Raw genomic sequence first — 20,008 nt, forward strand, 5'->3', positions numbered from 1 at the left:
ATGCTTTATAAATTAAATCACAACTCATGTAATTCAATTAATTCAAGAATCGATAAAGCATGCTCGCACGTATTTAAAGTAATCATTTAAATAAATCAATCACATGCGAGAATTCAATTCATGCGGACTCGATCTACCCCGCTCACTCTAGTTCAAATCCAAGAATCTTATGGCTCTGATACCACTTAATGTGAGACCCCGTTTCTAATCTACTATTCTCGAATAATTAAACAAAATCAAACACGATGAGCCGCGTAAAAACGAATCAATTTTTTTTTTTTTTTTATTTTTTAAAACGGAACTCACGCGCTCCCGCGCCAGACCCCGCGTGCCCGCGCATGCCTCTCGGCCACCAAGCGCACCTGCGCGTCAATTCGCGCGCCCGTGCATAGTCCTCGGCCAGCCACACGCGCCCGCGCGACATTGACGCGCGCCCGTGCGTAGTCCTCGGGTTGCTAAAACCTAGACAAGAAAATATTGACTCTACAAGCTCAAAATGATAATCTAAACAACCAAGGTTCCAATAATAGCTTAAACATGAAATAAGGCGTTCGAAACACCAACGGAACGATGTTTAACAATACAAGTTTGACGGTAGTAATCGTTCGACTAAACAAAATATAATACAAGTCCAAAAGAAACCCTACGACATACGAAGCCTCACTTCTATCATCTCACCCCGAGCTAACCCAAACGACTAGGTCAAGCTCCTGATGTTCCTGTTGCCAAGTACACATACAAACAAAGACAACAGCCGGATAAACCGGTTAGAAATATAATTTCTAAGTAAAAGAGACAGGCATGCAATATCAAGTAAACACCTCAGATTGAAAAGTAATAATCAGTAACAAATTAAAATGAGAATGAATGAATGCATGACTTCAAAACTCGGGACTATCAAATCAGATAATCGAAATATCAATCGTTATTCGGTTAGGATCCCGGGGCCAAGTCCTCACAACAACTCACCGACACACCCATTCAGGGTGGATGTCGTTCAACTCAACCCCTAGACTTCAGAGCAACTATAAGAAGTATTCTGGCAATTGGAAAAACTCGAAATCCAAAGCCACTTCAATATAGCTCCCTAAATCGTCTAATTTCAAAACGAATCGAGAATTCGGCTCAATATGGAAATGCAAGTGAAAATAGAATAACAATCAAATTCACTTAGGCAATTAAACATGTAGTATGTGATTTTTGGGAACTCGAGAATAAGTCGATCTCGAGTATTCATTCCCATTCGTTTCATTGTCGACTTTTACCTTTTCTCGAAGCTTCAAGTGATTCCTATCAACAAGAGATAACTCGATATCATAGTCTATTCGGATAACAAACTCAAAGTCGATACAACAATCAATAATATACCGTCTTCAATTTCTTCGATCGATAAACAAGTCTCCAAGTTCGATCAACTCCCGAATCCTCAATCAACTGTCAAAACATCGAATACGGACTCAATATCAACTCGGAATTCAAACTCAATCAAATTCGATATACAACTCAAACCGAACCAAAACCGATAAATCAAACTCGATTTCGACGGCATAACGGCTATAAACTGACTACTCGGAAATACAAACCATCAAACAACAATCACAATAACTCAATCATCATCACAATCCATCAAAACAACTCAAATCCAACCTCAAACAAAATCATAATTTTCGAATTTCACCTCTAAAATCATATAAAATCCAAACTTCGTTCTTTTTCCAAACCGACTTCGAATACATGATCTATACTAGCTCAAGAACGACATACTCCAATATTATCAAATTCTGACAACTCAACAAAATCGAATTTCAAGAGGTCGTAGCAAAACTTACGTCTAAATGAAGCCCTCGTTGCGGTGATCGTGAATCTCAACTCGGAATTGAAATCTAACGGTCGGATCGAGCGAATCAGGGGAAAGGAAAAGCTTGAAAGCCATCCATGGCTTCAATCAGTACGTACGAACGAGAGAGAGGGAGGAGAAGGGAGAGGGATGGAGTGATGTGATGGAGAGGATGGCAACTTGCTCTATTAATAATATATATCCAACTTTTGCATTTTAGTCCTTTATTTCTCCAAGTTGCAAAGTAACCCCCTGATAAATGTCAATACGATTCTTAAATACTGAAAACTCTGATTATCTCGATTAAACTCAATTATAATAAAATCGGGGCATTACAGAGTTAGTGAGGGAATAATGGGGAAAAGAAAAGAAAACAATGGAAAAAATCGCGCAAAAGGGGGCGCGCTCGGTCCTATGAGTTTGCAGGATCGAGCACGGAACTTAAAAGTTTGGGGCAGTAAGTTTAGGATTTCCGCGCGCTCGATTGCATGAGTATGCAGGATCGAGCGCGCCCAAAATAATTTCTGGGGCAATGAGTTGGGGAATATCGCGCGCTCGATCCTATGAGTTCGCAGGATTGAGCGCGGCATTCCTTCATTGATGCTTTTTGTAATTTTTCAAAATTTTCTGAAAACCAAGTAAAAACAAAGCAAACAAACAAACGACTAAGATGAAATAAAAACAGAAGGAATAGAAACCCTGGGTTGCCTCCCAGTCAGCGCCTTTGTTTACGGTCGTTGGCTCGACTGAATGTTGCGATTTACTCGACATTTGGCGAAGCATCTAGAGTGATATCATGCTCGTCCCCTCCTACATTTGCTTGGACTCTTTCATAGTTGTGTTTAAGCCGGTGGCCATTGACCTTGAATATTTTGGATATGTCCAAGCTTTGAATTTTGACTGCACCATGGGGAAAGACATCAGTTACAACAAACGGACCATTCCAACGTGAACGCAACTTACCTTGAAACAACCAAAGTCGTGAGTGATAGATCAGAACTTTCTGACCGACTTTGAATTCCCGTCTAGAAATCATCTTGTCGTGGAAGGCCTTTGTCTTTTCCTTGTAAATCTTTTAGCTGGCGTAAGCATCATTGCGGATCTCATCTAATTCTTGCAACTGCAGCTTCCAGTGCACGCCACTCTCATCCATCTGCATGTTAAAGTTTTTAATAGCCCAATAGGCTCTATGCTCCAATTCCTCTGGCAGATGGCATGGTTTTCCAAAAATCAGCCGATATGGGGACATTCCAATCGGCGTCTTGAATGCGATTCTATAGGCCCGCAGAGCTTCATCCAAACGCAAGCTCCAGTCCTTTTTTGTAGGATTCACGGTCTTTTCTAGGATGGAATTTATCTCTCTATTCGAAACTTCAGCCTGACCATTGGATTGTGGGTGGTATGCGGTGGAGATTCTGTGCGTCACATGGTACTTTTTTTAGCAAACTGGCCACAGTTCGATTGCAGAAGTGCGTTCCTCTATCACTGATGATGGCTCGTGGAATCACAAACCTAGAGAAAAGATTGTGCTTGATAAACTCTGCAACAACTTTAGAATCATCAGTACAGGTGGCCTTTTCTTTCACCCATTTCGAGACATAGTCTCGACAACAAGTAATATATATATCCATATGAACTTGGAAAAGGTCTCATTAGGTCGATGCCCCACACAACAAATATTTCACAAACTAAAATAGGTTGTTGAGGCATCTCCTTATACTGGGAGATATTTCCTGTCTGCAGGCTTCACACACAACGCTCACCGCTTCAAAGATTCAATTGGGCATTCACGATAGAGCCACTCTTTGCAAGTCCATATCTTATTCTCATATGCTCTTATATTGATGCCCGATCCTCCATAATGGTAGCATGTTGAAGTGTTAATGAAGAGTCGGATGATGATGGACGCCGAGTACTGATGCTCGGTGTCGAAGGTATGAGTCCCTTGTTCGTTTTCTTGTTTTTAATCATTAGGGACAATTATTATAATAAGTTTGGGGGGAGTCAATCATTTTTGTGCAATGATTTAGTGTTTGTGAGGTTGTGTTTATGTTGAATCATTTTGTTTGAATTAGTTGGTTGGTTGATAGTTGAGTAGTTGAGTTTATGTGTGCTTCATAGATAAAATTTTTGTTGAGTTTAATTGTTGTTTTTGTTGAGTTGAGTTTTGAAAAGAAGTCGAGAAAGAAATGGATGCATGGCTGATGAAAATTTTTTGTTGTGCTATAACTGAAATCCATGATTGTCTACCTATCTGAAAAATAATTTTTTGAGAAAATGAAACCAAGTGAATGAATAATTTCCTATATAATCTGTGATTAATACTTGAATATGATTTTTGAGACATACAAACATAGATATTATTGAGGCATTCTTTGAAATTTTGGGCCTAATTTGTATTGAAATAATTTATCCTTAGTTGCCCACTTGATCCTACACATATATTAGTACATTGAGGTACGAAAATCTGATTTTTTTGTGAAAATCATCGTTAACTGCTGATGATTATTCTTTTCTGCACTGATTGATATTTGTATGATTTAATTGTGGATTGATACTTGTCTAGAACTAGTTCGAACACTCTTCGAGGAGAAATACAGGCAAAAACTGAGATTAGGAATGATTTAGGCAATTTTTCTGAATTCGTTTGAGCCTTTCAAGCTACCCATTAATTTATGTATCCCTAGTACCTTGTTTGAGCTTTATTGAAAATCGAATGGCATGCGCGTAAATGTAGTAACCCAGATACCATTTTAAGATAATAATATGTTAAACATGATTAAGTGGTTGGTATTTAACCAATTTCGGAGTGTTATTGGACTTCAGAAGTAAAATTTGGGCTTTTTCATTTCGGGCGGGATAGTAAGTTCCGATCCCGGATAGTAAGCTCCGATCCCAGATAGTAAGCTCCGATCGGAACGGAAGCTCCGATCCTGGAACGGAAGTTCCGATCCCCAGCTGTCAAAAATGATCGATGACTCAGTCGCGAGTTTTGACAAGTGTCGGTCATAGAGCAGATCGGAAGCTCCGATCGTAGATCGGAAGTTCCGATCCTGGCGTGGCAGACATGCACGCAATGAGCTGGATCGGAAGCTCCGATCCCGAAATCGGAAGTTCCGATCCTGGCCGAGAAATTTGGCTATAAATAGGGCCGTTCAGAGTTCATTTTCAATTACGAATTCCCGAGTTTCCTTCTTCAGTTATATAGTGTGAGTTATACACTTGAGGGCCCTATCGGTTATAATAGAGGTTCTGGAATAACCAAGGGGTGGTTATAGTCATCCGGGACTAGCGACTCCAAAGGGCTAACTACGGACGAAGGTATGGTCCGGGAATCTATATAAGTTTTGGGAGTACTTATTAGCTTAGTTAAGGCTTATAGAATTTATGTAGTGATACGGTGAACTTTTGAATATAGGCTTGGAACCTAGGATCTACTTTACTTGAACTAGCCTAGAGGTACGTACACATTGACTGAGATTGCCAGCGAGTATATATGTTTATATGTTGCATTTATTTGGCATTATTATATGGCATGATGTATGCTTTATCATCGTCTATACTCATATGTCATGTGCATATACACGTTGAGCCTATACCTTGTTATACCTAACTATAGAGCCGCTCAGCTCTATACTCGATAGTCTGTCACTGAGAGTACCGCGAGGGCGGGGGCATTTATGTCTGTCTACTCTGGTGTACTGGACGAGTGTGGTTGCACCCAGAGGTTGATCCGTGCGGTGGCAGCACTCATATGGCGCCGGTTCTGAGCATGACTTTTCAGATGATCTTTTACCAGTCATCATGCAGCATGCATTATATACATATGTTTACTCATGTCTATGTACTGGGCGTAGCGCTCACGTCCTAGTTGTTATCTTGGACACCCTATTCCATGGGGCAGGTCGCAGGATGGACGGAGCTGGTAGTTCAAAGCAGGACTAGGGAGCAGGAGCCTTGAGGATTTTATTATACAGCAGGATTCGATATAGCTGTATAATGTTTACTGATTAAGATTTCGATTTGGTTGTATCACTACAGATTTAAGTCTGGATTATATTACTAAGCTGATATGTAAATTATGGATTATGTTTCCGCACGTTTTTACTCTGTTAAGTATTTTGCTGTATTAAGTTTAATGCATGCTATTAGTTTCCAGTTAATAGGTGATTTTATGCAGGGTCACTACATTTTTGGTATCAGAGCATGCATAGATTTTGGGATTAGTACTTGGGATTTAGTTTAGTCTTGAGTAATTCTTGCGCATTTGGGGTTTTAATGTGCAATTCTTTTCAGGATATGGCTGACGAGAGTCACGGTAGTATTGGCCAGGGAGGTGGTCATCATCATCGTCATCACCGCCATCATGATGATCAACATCGTCATCATGAGGGTAGACGTCGCTACTCTATCAATAAGTTCATGCAAGTAGGACCGAAACCCTTGGTGGGAGGCGAGAATCCTGAACAGGCGAGGAGTTGGATGTCTAAACTTGATAGTACTTTTCGTGCTTTCGATTGTACTGAGGATCAGAAATTGGAAGTTCTAGAATTCGTTCTAGAGGATAGAGCACGTTTTTGGTGGGATGCCAAAGCTGCTCAGGCATGTACTAAGAGAGGACAGGTGACTTGGGGGGATTTCTGTCGGGAGTTTCAGAAATTGTATTTTCCTCCGGCTGTTCGCCAAGCACGATCTATGGAGTTGCTTACTTTGAGGCAAGGATCAATGACTATTGATCAATATCAGCAACGATTTCTTGATCTGCTACCTTTCAGTCCTCATATTAATGAGAGTAATGCATCGAAGTACGATATCTTTTTACAAGGTTTGAATCAAGATATCTACTCTCAGGTTGTCGTCTGTGATGACCCGGTATCTTTTGAGACTTTGGTGAACCGTTGCCGTCTTGTGGAGACTAGCAACAGGCGTGCACAATTGATGATGCCAGCACAGCCTAGTGGATCTTTTGAGCCTCGAGCTCAATCTGTTGTGCAATCCGGACCTACGTCTTCTTCTACTCCTACTACTTCATCTGGATCTCGTGGTTCACGAGGTATGTTCCGTTTTGGGAAGAAGAAGAAGAAGAAGGAGTTTTGTAGCCATTGTGGAGGGAAGCATCCTGCAGCTTCATGTCGGAGAGCTACTGGTGCTTGTTATATTTGTGGTCAGCAGGGACATTTGTGGAGAGATTGTCCTCAGCGCATGGGTTCTGCTAGTGGATCGGGATCACAGGTTGGATCTCAGGCTTCTATTGTTCCACGTTAGCAGCCAGCACCACAGAGTTCTTCTGGTTATCGTCCCCAGACTCAAGGGCAGGTGTTTTCTCTGTCTCAGGAGCAGGCTACTGAGGGAAGCGATCGCATGTTGGCAGGTAACTTCTTGTTATGTGGTATTCCTGCACTTGTATTAATTGATACTGGAGCATCGCATTCCTTTATTTCTAGTTGCTTCATTAAGAGACATAGATTACCTTATGTATCATTAGATATGGATTTAGTTGTATCTACTCCGTTGGAGCAAGAGATAGTAACTAAGCGTCTAGTGATGGGTTGCCTTCTGGAGTTTGAGGGTAATGTGTTATCGGCTAATTTGATGATATTAGCGATGACGGATTTTGACTGTATCTTGGGAATAGATATGCTGACTTTGTATCACGCTACTGTGGATTGTTATCAGCGTCTGGTACAGTTTCATCCCGTTGAGGGTGATAGTTGGTACTTTTATGGTGAGGGTGCGCGACCTCCGATGCCACTTGTTTCGGCTCTGAAGGCATGTCATGTCTTGGAGTCAGGTGGGGAGGGCTACCTCATCTATGCAGTTGATATGTCCATGAGTAGTACGGGTATTGATCAGCTACCGGTTGTCAGCGAGTTTCCTGACGTATTCCCTAATGAGATTCCTGGTTTTCCTCCGGTTCGAGAGGTTGAATTTGGTATTGATCTAGTACCAGGAACTACGCCTATATCCCGAGCACCTTATCGTCTGGCACCTTCAGAGATGAGGGAATTGAAACAGCAGTTACATGATCTGCTTGATAAGGGATATATTCGTTCGAGTGTTTCTCCATGGGGAGCACCTGTTTTGTTTGTCAAGAAAAAAGATGGATCGATGCGATTATGTATTGATTACAGGCAGTTGAATCGTGTCACCATCAAGAATAAGTATCCTTTGCCGCGGATTGATGATCTGTTCGATCAACTACAGGGTACTTCTGTTTATTCGAAGATAGATCTAAGATCTGGATACCATCAGATGCGGGTACGAGACTCAGATATATCTACGACTGCTTTCAGGACCAGATACGGGCATTATAAGTTTCTGGTAATGCCATTCGGTTTGACGAATGCACCGGCAGTCTTTATGAATCTGATGAATCAGGTATTTCGAGATTATCTGGATAGATTTTTCATCGTCTTCATAGATGATATTCTTGTCTATTCTCATGACAAGGATGAACATGCACAACATTTGAGGATTGTTCTACAGACGTTATGAGATAAGCAGCTATATGCGAAATTGAGCAAGTGTGAATTCTGGCTTGATCGGGTAGTATTTCTCGGTCATGTGATTTCTAATGAAGGGATATCTGTTGATCCTAGTAAGATAGAGGCAGTGCTGAACTGGTCTCGACCGACGACGGTTGCTGAGATTCGTAGTTTCTTGGGTCTAGCCGGATATTACCGTCGGTTCATCGAGAATTTTGCACAGTTGGCAAGGCCTTTGACTCAGCTTACACGGAAAGATGTTGCCTTCATTTGGTCCTCGGATTGTGAGGAGTCATTTCACGAGCTGCGTAGACGTCTTAATACTGCACCTGTGTTAGCTCTACCTTCTGGATCAGGAGGTTATGTTGTCTATACTGATGCCTCTGGTCAGGGGTTAGGATGTGTTTTGACACAGCATGGACATGTTATTGCCTATGCTTCTCGACAGTTGAAGTCACATGAGAGTAATTATCCAGTGCATGATCTCGAGTTAGCCGCCATTGTATTTGCGCTCAAGATTTGGAGACAGTATCTTTATGGCGAGAAATTTGAGATATTTACGGATCACAAGAGTTTGAAGTATTTATTCACTCAGGCAGAGTTGAATATGCGACAAAGACGCTGGATGGATCTCCTGAAGGATTATGATTGTGAAATCAAATATCATCCAGGTTCTGCTAATCTTACTGCTGATGCCTTGAGTCGGCAGGTGAGACTGTCTGCACTTCAGACTAATGAAATATCTCATATGATTCAAGAGTGTTGTTCATTGAGTTTTACGCTCAAGCACAATAAAGGGAGGAATGGGGTTCGTTTGTATACTATTCTATCTGAGCCAGCATTGTATTCTCGAATCAGAGATGCTCGGATATCTGATGTTAAGACTCAGCGATTGGCACGTCTAGCCAATGGCGTTAATACATCTGGATTCCATTTTCAGGCAGATGGTTTATTGTGCCTATCCAATAGAGTGGTTGTACCTAATGTTGCGGAGCTCAGGAATGATATTCTATCTCAAGCTCACAGGAGTCGATTATCAGTTCATCCTGGAAGTATGAAAATGTATAAGGACTTGCGAACTAGATTCTGGTGGAAGGGGATGAAGCGAAGTGTGTATCAATTTGTTTCGAGATGTTTGGTTTGTCAACAAGTCAAGGCTGAACATCGACGACCAGGTGGATTACTGCAGAATCTTGAGATTCCCAAATGGAAGTGGGAGCACGTGACTATGGATTTTGTTACCCACTTGCCTATGACTTTACGTCAGTGTGATGCTATCTGGGTTGTCGTTGATCGTTTGACAAAATCAGCACATTTCATTCCTTATAACCGGGAGTATTCTTATGATCGCATGGCACACTTATATATCCAGGAGATTGTGCGATTACATGGGATTCCAGTGAGTATTGTCAGTGATAGAGATCCGCGATTTACTTCACGTTTTTGGGGTAGTTTTCAGCAGGCGTTGGGTACCACTCTGAGTTTGAGCACTGCGTATCATCCGGAGACTGCCAGAGCGCACTATTCGTACGCTGGAGGATATGCTACGTTCTTCTGTCATGTATTTTGGCTTATCTTGGCAGGATCAGTTACCTTTGATTGAATTTGCCTACAATAACAGTTATCATCGTAGTATTGATATGTCACCATTCGAGGCATTGTATGGTCGACGGTGTCGTACTCCGTTATTCTGGGATGAAGTCGGGGAACGGCAAGTCGAGGGTCCTGAATTGGTACAGCAGATTGTAGACAAGGTAGATTTGATCAAGCATAGGATCAAAGTTGCTCAAGATAGACAAGCCAGTTATGCGAATATTCACCGCAGGCCACTTCAGTTTGAGCCTGGTGAATATGTTTTTCTGCGAGTATCACCTTTCAGGAAGGTGATGAGATTCGGTGTGAAAGGCAAGTTGTCTCCTCGTTACATTGGGCCTTTCCAGATACTGGAGAAGATCGGAGATGTTGGTTATCGTTTGGCTTTACCGCCATCTCTTTCCAGTATACACAATGTTTTTCATGTGTCGTTGCTTCGACAGTACATAGCTGATGAATCTCATGTGATTCAGTCTACTGATATTCAGCTAAAGCCAGATCTGTCTTTTGTTGAACGACCAATCTGTATCCTAGACAGGAAGGAGAAAGTTCTTCGGAACAAGACTATACCACTTGTGATGGTACAGTGGCAGCGCCGAGACGTTGAAGAAGCAACTTGGGAAACTGAGAGTCATATGCGAGCAGAATATCCTGAGTTGTTTGCTTTGTATTTTTGATTACCATATAAGATGTAATTACCGTTGTTGTAATAAGACATGGTTTAATGTTTCATATTGTTATCTTGATTTATCTTTAGATGTTATTTCGTGGACGAAATATCTAAAGGTGGGGAGAATGTAGTAACCCAGATACCATTTTAAGATAATAATATGTTAAACATGATTAAGTGGTTGGTATTTAACCAATTTCGGAGTGTTATTGGACTTCAGAAGTAAATTTTGGGCTTTTTCATTTTGGGCCGGATAGTAAGTTTCGATCCCGGATAGTAAGCTCCGATCCCGGATAGTAAGCTCCGATCGGAACGGAAGCTCCGATCCTGAAACAGAAGTTCCGATCCCCAGCTGTCAAAAATGATCGATGACTCAGTCGCGAGTTTTGACAAGTGTCGGTCATAGAGCATATCGGAAGCTCCGATCGTAGATCGGAAGTTCCGATCCTGGCGTGGCAGACATGCACGCAATGAGCTGGATCGGAAGCTTCGATCCCGAAATCGGAAGTTCCGATCTTGGCCGAGAAATTTGGCTATAAATAGGGCCGTTCAGAGTTCATTCTCAATTACGAATTCCCGAGTTTCCTTCTTCAGTTATATAGTGTGAGTTATACACTTGAGGGCCCTATCGGTTATAATAGAGGTTCTGGAATAACCAAGGGGTGGTTATAGTCATCCGGGACTAGCGACTCCAAAGGGCTAACTACGGACGAAGTTATGGTTCGGGAATCTATTTAAGTTTTGGGAGTACTTATTAGCTTAGTTAAGGCTTATAGAATTTATGTAGTGATACGGTGAACTTTTGAATATAGGCTTGGAACCTAGGATCTACTTTACTTGAACTAGCCTAGAGGTACGTATACATTGACTGAGATTGCCAGCGAGTATACATGTTTATATGTTGCATTTATTTGGAATTATTATATGGCATGATGTATGCTTTATCATCGTCTATACTCATATGTCATGTGCATATACACGTTGAGCCTATACCTTGTTATACCTGACTATAGAGCCGCTTAGCTCTATACTCGATAGTCTGTCACTGAGAGTACCGCGAGGGCGGGGGAATTTATGTCTGTCTACTCTGGTGTACTGGACGAGTGTGGTTGCACCCAGAGGTTGATCCGTGCGGTGGCAACACTCATATGGCGCCGGTTCTGAGCATGACTTTTCAGATGATCTTTTACCAGTCATCATGCAGCATGCATTATATACATATGTTTACTCATGTCTATGTACTGGGCGTAGCGCTCACGTCCTAGTTGTTATCTTGGACACCCTATTCCATGGGGCAGGTCGCAGGATGGACGGAGCTGGTAGTTCAAGGCAGGACTAGGGAGCAGGAGCCTTGAGGATTTTATTATACAGCAGGATTCGATATAGCTGTATAATGTTTACTGTTTAAGATTTCGATTTGGTTGTATCACTACAGATTTAAGTCTGGATTATATTACTAAGCTGATATGTAAATTATGGATTATGTTTCCGCACGTTTTTACTCTGTTAAGTATTTTGCTGTATTAAGTTTAATGCATGCTATTAGTTGTCAGTTAGTAGGTGATTCCATGCAGGGTCACTACAGTAAACGTGTGATTAAACTCCCATTCGTCATTATTTCAAGGTCCTACATTGACTACCTGAATAGCCTAAACACTATTTCCTACCTTTAAGGGAGTAATTTGAATGCTAAAACGTTATATGCTCCTAGTTTTATTTGTGAAATATGGAATGGTGTGGTGGATGATTTGAAAAGATGAAAAAAGGTAGTAGAAAAGAAAGAAAAGAGTTGTGAAATAGTTGTGAAGAAAAAAAAATGAATCAATGAAGTGAAGTGAAAGAAGTGTGAAATTGTGAATGAAAGGAGTTGAAATTAGAGCATAAATGTAAATTACTCCTTATTTTGAATTCTTATCCTTCGTTTGTAGCCATAAGCTAGACCCTACATTATAAGCTAATTAAGTCCTATTGATCGAGTCTCAGTTGCCCAATATACTAGTGGAGAAGAGTTGCGAGAATTTAGCCTATGGACTGTTTATTGATGCTTTTAATGATTATGAATTTTGATCGAAACACGCACACACTATTATTCTTTGCATTTACCTAATTGTGAGCGTTTTTTATAAATATCTTATATTTGATCCTATGCTACTTTGAAAAGTCCTCATGATCTATGAATGTTTGAATTGAACTTGGATAAGGGTGTTTTGAACTTGAGTTGCGGAGATTGTGAGTTTATGCGGTTATTTTGTTATGACTGAAAACTTTCAAGTGTTAGTTGGGTGTGACATGATTGGATTTGAAAATTTTTTGAAATTATTGTTGAGGTCATTGCTCCATAGTATTTATTGGCTATTCTTGTTGGTTTTTGGGTGAGTATTAGTTTTTGGAATTTTTTTTTTATTTGTTTTGCTCGGGACTAGCAAAAGTCTAAGTTTGGGGGTATTTGATAAGTGTATTTTATACACTTAATTTATATATGATTTTAATTGTTAAATGTTTGTTTCGAGCAGATTTATGCGTAGTTTTGTTGTTTTTGTGTTCGTAGGGAATTATGGATTTATTTAGAAAAGAGAAGAAAAAGAAGAAATTGAAGAAGAAATAAGGGAATTAAAAGAATAAAAGAATTGAGAAAGAAAAGAATAAAAGAAAAGAACGATCAGATAAGAAAGAAGAGAAACTATATTGGGCTTTTGTTATTGGGGCTTGATTGAAGAAAGTTAGCGCTAATTTTGCGCTTGAATAAGAGCTAACGCGCAAGATTTGAGAAATCTGAGAATTGGAACAACAAGATGAAGGCGCGCCCGAGCCGTTCCTAGAGCGCCCGCGCGATTGGGAATTTGAGTGTTTTTATTATTTTGGGAAATTATTTTTATGGGCTTTTTGGATGGGCTTTTTCACATGATATAAAAGGAATTGAATCAGACTTGAAGAAGGGAAGGAGAGCCGCCACACACATATCGTACAGATCAGAGAAGAGATTTTGGAGCTTGATCGTGATATTTTCTGAAGGAGAATCTGGAGCTTAATTGAAGAACGAAGACGGAGTTCGATAGACCGGACACGGCGTCGACGACGGATTTGTTTTCTATTCTTTATTTTATTCTGAATATGTTTGGATTTATGAATTATTGTTTTATTCAGAATTTCATTATGAACTAATTTTTTAGAGTCTAGAGGTCGGATGGAACCTAGTGTAGACAGTTTCATTAATTTTTGATTTTATTGAATTGATTTTCTTCTAGATTAATTGTTTTTTTCTAGAATTGATTGTCTTTTCAATTATATGATCAATAATTGATTTGTTATATTTATTTGAAATCTGAAACTCGGGAGAGGAGATTTTGAATAAGATCAATAGAAAATACACTGTTATTTATTTATATCACTCGGGAGAGTGTATAATTTTAACAGAGCTTTTAAAAAGAACATTGTTTTGAATTGATCACTGCAAGTAGATTCTTAATAGAGATATTGAAATTGAATTGTAGTTGATATATTTTATTCGGCACTCGGGAGAGGGAATAATACACTTAAATATTCTTGGATATTAATTGATTGAAATTCATGAAGATTAATTAATTAGAATTGATTGTTGTTGAAACCAGGTGAAATCTAAACCTCTAGACCATTTTTCTCTGATTGAATTTTATCTGAAAGTTGTGTGAGTGCTAATCAAAACTTCATTGCTATTTTATTTTTCTGAAAAATTTCTGAAAGTTTGATTTTTTAGATAAAATTAAGACTATTTTAATTACAAGCACTTAATATTTTCATTTTACTACTTGTGAGATCGATATCTGATTTGATCACTATATTAAAACTTGACACTCGTACGCTTGCGAGCAATTTTCACAACATTCATTCATAATACATTACACACAAACAAATAGTACACAATAACAACTTCAAGAACAATTATAGTAGGAATTAAAACTAAAACCATTATATTAGGAATTAAATACCATAATCCAGAACAATAACAAATACCAGCTAATCTATCACAAAATTCCACAAAATGAATTGCATTCCCAATAACAGACGTATAAAATGGATATTGGTAAGAAAATCTGTAAAACTATTGCAATGCACCAAGTTAAACGCAATCTCTAAATCATAACAAAATCTCAAACAATTCCATCGATTGAACATTTTAAACCTTCAAATATATGAAAAATTGACTGTGAGCAGTGGGCACAAAGATTGACAAATTTCTTCAGTCAACGCAGATCTACAAGAAAACCCAAGTCAATGGATTACTCGTTTTTGGTTGAGGGATAAGGCTGGGGAGAATCAAGAAGAACAAGGAACGGAAAGTACCGATCGTTCTTACTCCGATCGTTCTTCTTAGCTTTATGTTTCTTTTTTTTATTTGAAAAATCAGAGTAGAGGGTATTGTGGGGTTTTCAATCAAATTAAGAGTAGTTTGATAAATTAATTACAAATAAAAAGTTCAAACAATATACAAACAATTGTCAAAAATTTGAAACATAAAAAATCTTACACAGAAATTGAAACAAATTTGATTTCCTGTTGGAGATTTATCGACAATTTCCCCATATAAATTTTGTATGCATAACAAGTCTTGTCAACTCTCCTGTCCTTTCAACTCCTTTTTCCCAAATATTATATGCGGCGACCAAATTGGCCACTTGATTCCATCTCTCCACGTGTCTCCGTATCATTGGCTGATTTCCACAACAGATCATTTCTTTATTCCCCATTATTTCCCACATTTGATTTGATTGATTGATTGATTTTAGCATTTTACTGTATGCTTATTATTTATGCAAAAATCTGAGAATTCCATTTCCCCAATTTCGATTTTGAGAGATCGAATCCGCCATTGTTTTTCCCCGAGTTTTCGCAGGAAGAATGGATAATCTTCAGTTGCAGTCGTTCGATGGGAATGGCTGGTGTGATTTAATCGATTACGGCAGCCTCCTGGACGAAGTCGCACCCGCGGATCTTTGTTGGAACAGCCCTCAGATTCAGCTGCAAAGGTGGGTGATTTGTTGGGTTTTGTGCTAATCGAATGGGTATGTGTTGTTTCTTGCATCGGATTAATGGAGCTGCTGATTTATTCATGTTCCATTATCAGTTCGATGGTTTCGTATGCCGTAATGGTTGTGGTTATTTTTTAGAGATTTATGTTATTTACTTGGGAATTTTTAATCCTGGGATGAACCTAGAAATTCTAGGGGCGGGCTTGGTGTTAAGTTCCCAAATTTAGAATATTTATGGTTTATTTTGCTGAGGGGGCGACCATTCTGCATACCTCGCTTGGATTATTGTTTGATGGTTGAAAATTGAAGGTTTTTTTCGTGCTTTATTGTTTTTATTGGTCTAACAGATCGAAAGTAAGATTTTAGGCAATGTGATAGGAGCTGAATTTTTCAAATTTGTAGTTCAATTCTAGGGAAGATTTGAACTTGAATCAAGTTATGGTGAATTGATTATATCTGGGACACATTACTTCTAGCCGAGGTATCAAAACCAATTAAATCGAGGAACAATTTTGGCAGACCGCGACTAAGGCGACTAAAATGGTTTTGGCCCCGAACTTTAGAGACATAAGATTAATGGAGAACCAAAATAGAGGTGTTACGAAACCATGTGATAATCTGTTTTTTTTTTTCGTCCTATCCCAATCTTCAATTTGTTATGTAGACTTGCTGTCAGGATTCAATGTTCTCCTGTGCAGGTTTAAAAATATGTCCAGCAATAATAAGCTAAAGTTTTCGTCCAGTAAAAAAAACTCTTCATACCCTGAACTAACATGTAGTTTGAATAATTTGATCCAGTCTGGAGGTTGGTAATTGAATTCAGAAGATCAATTTCTTCCATCTCATGGTAGAATGTTGAATGTTGAACATGCATATTCATATTATGATTGACCGAAACAGACAAAGCAAAGATATTGCTTTAAATGGAAAAAAGATTGTATATCTAATAGTTACAGAATGAAGTCTGTTTGTTATACCATACAGTTGAGATCATGAAAGTAAGGAACTACACAATTACTATTAAATCACAATAATCAACGATCAATGATTCTAGAATCCCAATGATTGCATCAATGCAACCCTGATGATTATGCTAATTGATATTTTTGTTTGCTTTACTGCAATTTAACCCAAAATTGTAGGATAAGACAAAATCCTGTAAAATGTTGGTCTTGATAGGGTTGATTTTGCTGTTACAGTGCTGCTGTGGCAACTGATGTCTCCAGTGGCGGTAGTTTTTCTCAAGTTAGTGAATGTCCAAGGAAGAGGTATCTAAGAATAGTTGTTTCTATTTTGAGTAACACTCGTTTTATTCTGTTTCGTGTGTTGAGAAGGCTGGCGGATGACCTTTTATACATATGCTTTTCATTATATATATTTAACGAAATTAACTGGATAATCATTTTCTTCCCTATTGTTTGGGCCTAATAACTTTTTTTTGTCCCTCTTTCTTGCAATGTGCCAAAAAGATACATTGATTTATGAATTTTAGATTAGATGATTTTTGTTCCCGACATTCAGACTAAATAACGGAAAAGGATGAATGTACTGTGCGTGCCCCATATCTTCCCAAAATTAGCTAATTCTTTAAACAAGATAATTATTTGATTTATTTTACCATGACGTGATGCAAACCATGCATTTTATTGATATTAAAACTATAAAGGGATCGTAGGCCGCTTACTTATTGATTAGGTTATTTTTCAATTGTTTGTGTGTTACTGTTGTGCAGGGGACGCACCGAACCATGCGTTGGTGGAGAAACTAAAGCATGCCGTGAGAAAATGAGGAGAGAAAAATTGAATGATAGGTAAAAATACTATCAGTAAGAACTTTTCCTATTGCCATTTAACTTTGTTTCACTAAATGATGATGATGTGTGTGCTACCATGTTTACTTCCTCTTGAAAAATAATAATGATCTTCTGTGGCAGTCCTTTAATTTAAATTGAGTTAAATAAAGAAAATGGAGATATACCTGATACTAACTTATACAATGTTGTTGATCCTGCAGGTTTGCGGAGTTGTCAGCTATATTGGAACCTGGAAGACCTGTGAAGACGGACAAATTAGCCATTCTTGGTGATACAATAAGAATTCTAGGCCAGCTAAAAACTGAATCCCAAGAGTACAGTGAGATGAATGAAAAGCTTTTGGAAGAAATCAAAACTTTGAAGGTTAGAGATGATAGTTGTGTTGAATACTAACATGAACATGAAATTTTGATTCCCTAAACTGACTTCAAATGCTCAGAAAGGGATTGATAAAGAAGCCTTCCCTAGAAAATTTGGTAGTATAGCTGTATAGGTAGGGATGGCAATTTTCTCCGAACCCAATGGGGAACCCGATATCCGACCCGAACGGAGGAGGGTATGGAGGCATTTTTTGGACCCGATTAAATAAATGGGTAAATGGGTATGGAGATCTCGTAAATGGGGATGGAGGAGGATGTAGTGGTATCCTATCCATACCTGACCCGATACCCGATTATATATATATATATATATACATATTAATTTATATTAAATAAATGCTAATTTAATTTTTTTTTTTGTTGAATTATGTTAGTTGGATGAAATAATGAAAATTATTAATATAAAACTAATGCTATTTTTTAGAAGTTTTATTTTATATATAAGTCTTTGGTTGTAAATTTTTTTCGGTGTTTTATTTTTTTATTATCTTAAAAATTTTGATATAAAAATCTAGTAAATAAGTATAGTTTTATCAAATAATTAAAATTTTAAAAAAATTATTTTTATGGTGTATATACAATAAATGGGTATATGGGTAGGGTATGGATATCCGATCATCCGACGGGTATGAGGATGGAGATGAAATTAAATATCCGATGAGTATGGGTATGGGGATGGATTTAATAAATGGGTATGGGGATGGAGGCACGATATCCTACCTATACCCGACCCATTGTCATTCCTATGTATAGGGTATCGAATAATTGAAAAGCTTTACTTGATTGAAAAAGAATACCAATTATGCATATTTTATACATTATCCTTGCCATCTTGAACATGTATTGATCAGAACTGTTAAACACTATCTTCATCTCAATCTGTATTTCAAATTACGTGTAGACCCCTATGTTATGCTTACAAACTAATGAGGCATAACCCCATTTTGTTTTTAAATCGATAGTTGAAACCTCGCAGCAATTTTAATAATACACTAATTTTCTTTTTTTTTTTTTGACTGGATAATACACTAATTTTCAAGTGTCTATGCATGAAATTTCCTTAACTTAGAATTCGCAAGGCCGAAAGTATCATTATGGATATATCAAAAACTTAAATATATTTATTTTCTTCCTTGCTTCAATCTCTCTATAAATAGATTTGGAACTTTGAGATTGCTATAAAATGAGGGGGACAATATTTATGTTTTTATCATGTATAGAATGACATTTTCAACTCTGGAGTAGTTTGTGTAATTTCATGAATAAGCATGTATGAGGCACATGTCCCACAAAAACTTGCCAATATGGGGTTCAAAGTTTCAAACTATCAATTCAAGAAACAAACGGTCTTGTTCATTGGTTTTTTGCAGGTTTATCCTCTTCAACACTACATGTGACTTATATGCAATTTATCCGAATCTGTCATCGTGCTCATGTGGATGAAAAGGATATATATACGTCTTTTCAAGCCCTGAGTTCTCATTTCTATTTTTGTGCAGGCTGAGAAAAATGAACTTCGTGAAGAGAAACAGGTGCTTAAGGCTGATAAAGAAAGGATTGAGCAGCAGTTGAAAAGCATGGTTGTTCCATCTACTGGGTTCATGCCTCCGCACCCACCGGTTTATCAGGCTGGGGCAAACAAAATGCCAATGTTTCCTGGATACAGTTTCGTTCCGATGTGGCATTATTTACCACCCAATACATGTGACACATCTCAAGATTCTACACTCCGGCCTCCTGCTGCTTGATGCTTGCAGAAGTTGCTTATAATATGGGCTAGGAATCTCTCTCTTCGTCGCAATTGGGGAATGATATTCTCTCATGCTTGTAAATATCATCTTCTTGTGAAGCTGGTTATCTCCGTGAACTAGTCTTATTTCTCTGCTATTTCTTTAGAAATTATTAGTGTTGGCTACATATCGAGATTTGGGACAAAATGGATGACATTTTTGGGATCCTGCCTCCAAATCTTTTTGTTTTTATTACGCAATGATGTTCGTTGGCTAAGTTCAAGGCGAAACACTCGATGTTAAAATGGTGTTACATGTTTTCGGAATTTTGCAGCAAAAGAACGAAAAAGGGTTGAGGCAGAAATGTATGTCACCTTATTTCTGCTGTGTGCATAATATTTTACTTTTTGACAACATTATCAACATGAACTGGTGCATACACTTGATTGTGTTTGCTATCATCCTACGTAGCTTCATGCCTCGAGCTGAAACAC

General features: G+C 38.5%; 1 protein-coding gene across 1 annotated transcript; it reads left to right on the forward strand.

Moving 5' to 3' along the window:
- The first annotated feature begins 15,331 nt into the window (after positions 1-15,331).
- LOC140875161 (transcription factor bHLH104) lies at positions 15,332-19,939 on the forward strand. Its single transcript, XM_073278726.1, has 5 exons — positions 15,332-15,588; positions 16,791-16,859; positions 17,324-17,401; positions 17,605-17,767; positions 19,284-19,939. The coding sequence occupies exons 1-5, from the start codon at positions 15,461-15,463 to the stop codon at positions 19,530-19,532; spliced, it is 687 nt and encodes a 228-aa protein (XP_073134827.1). The 5' UTR covers positions 15,332-15,460; the 3' UTR covers positions 19,533-19,939.
- Positions 19,940-20,008: the final 69 nt, after the last annotated feature.

The sequence above is a fragment of the Henckelia pumila genome, chromosome 1 (assembly GCF_033568475.1).
Source record: "Henckelia pumila isolate YLH828 chromosome 1, ASM3356847v2, whole genome shotgun sequence".
In the NCBI taxonomy this organism is placed as follows: Eukaryota; Viridiplantae; Streptophyta; class Magnoliopsida; order Lamiales; family Gesneriaceae; genus Henckelia; species Henckelia pumila.

Coding starts and splice junctions, on each gene's coding strand:
- LOC140875161 (XM_073278726.1), top strand. CDS start 15,461: ATGGATAATCTTCAGTTGCAGTCGTTCGATGGGAATGGCTGGTGTGAT. Junction 15,589..16,790: donor CCTCAGATTCAGCTGCAAAG/GTGGGTGATTTG, acceptor TTGCTGTTACAG/TGCTGCTGTGGCAACTGATG. Junction 16,860..17,323: donor AGTGAATGTCCAAGGAAGAG/GTATCTAAGAAT, acceptor ACTGTTGTGCAG/GGGACGCACCGAACCATGCG.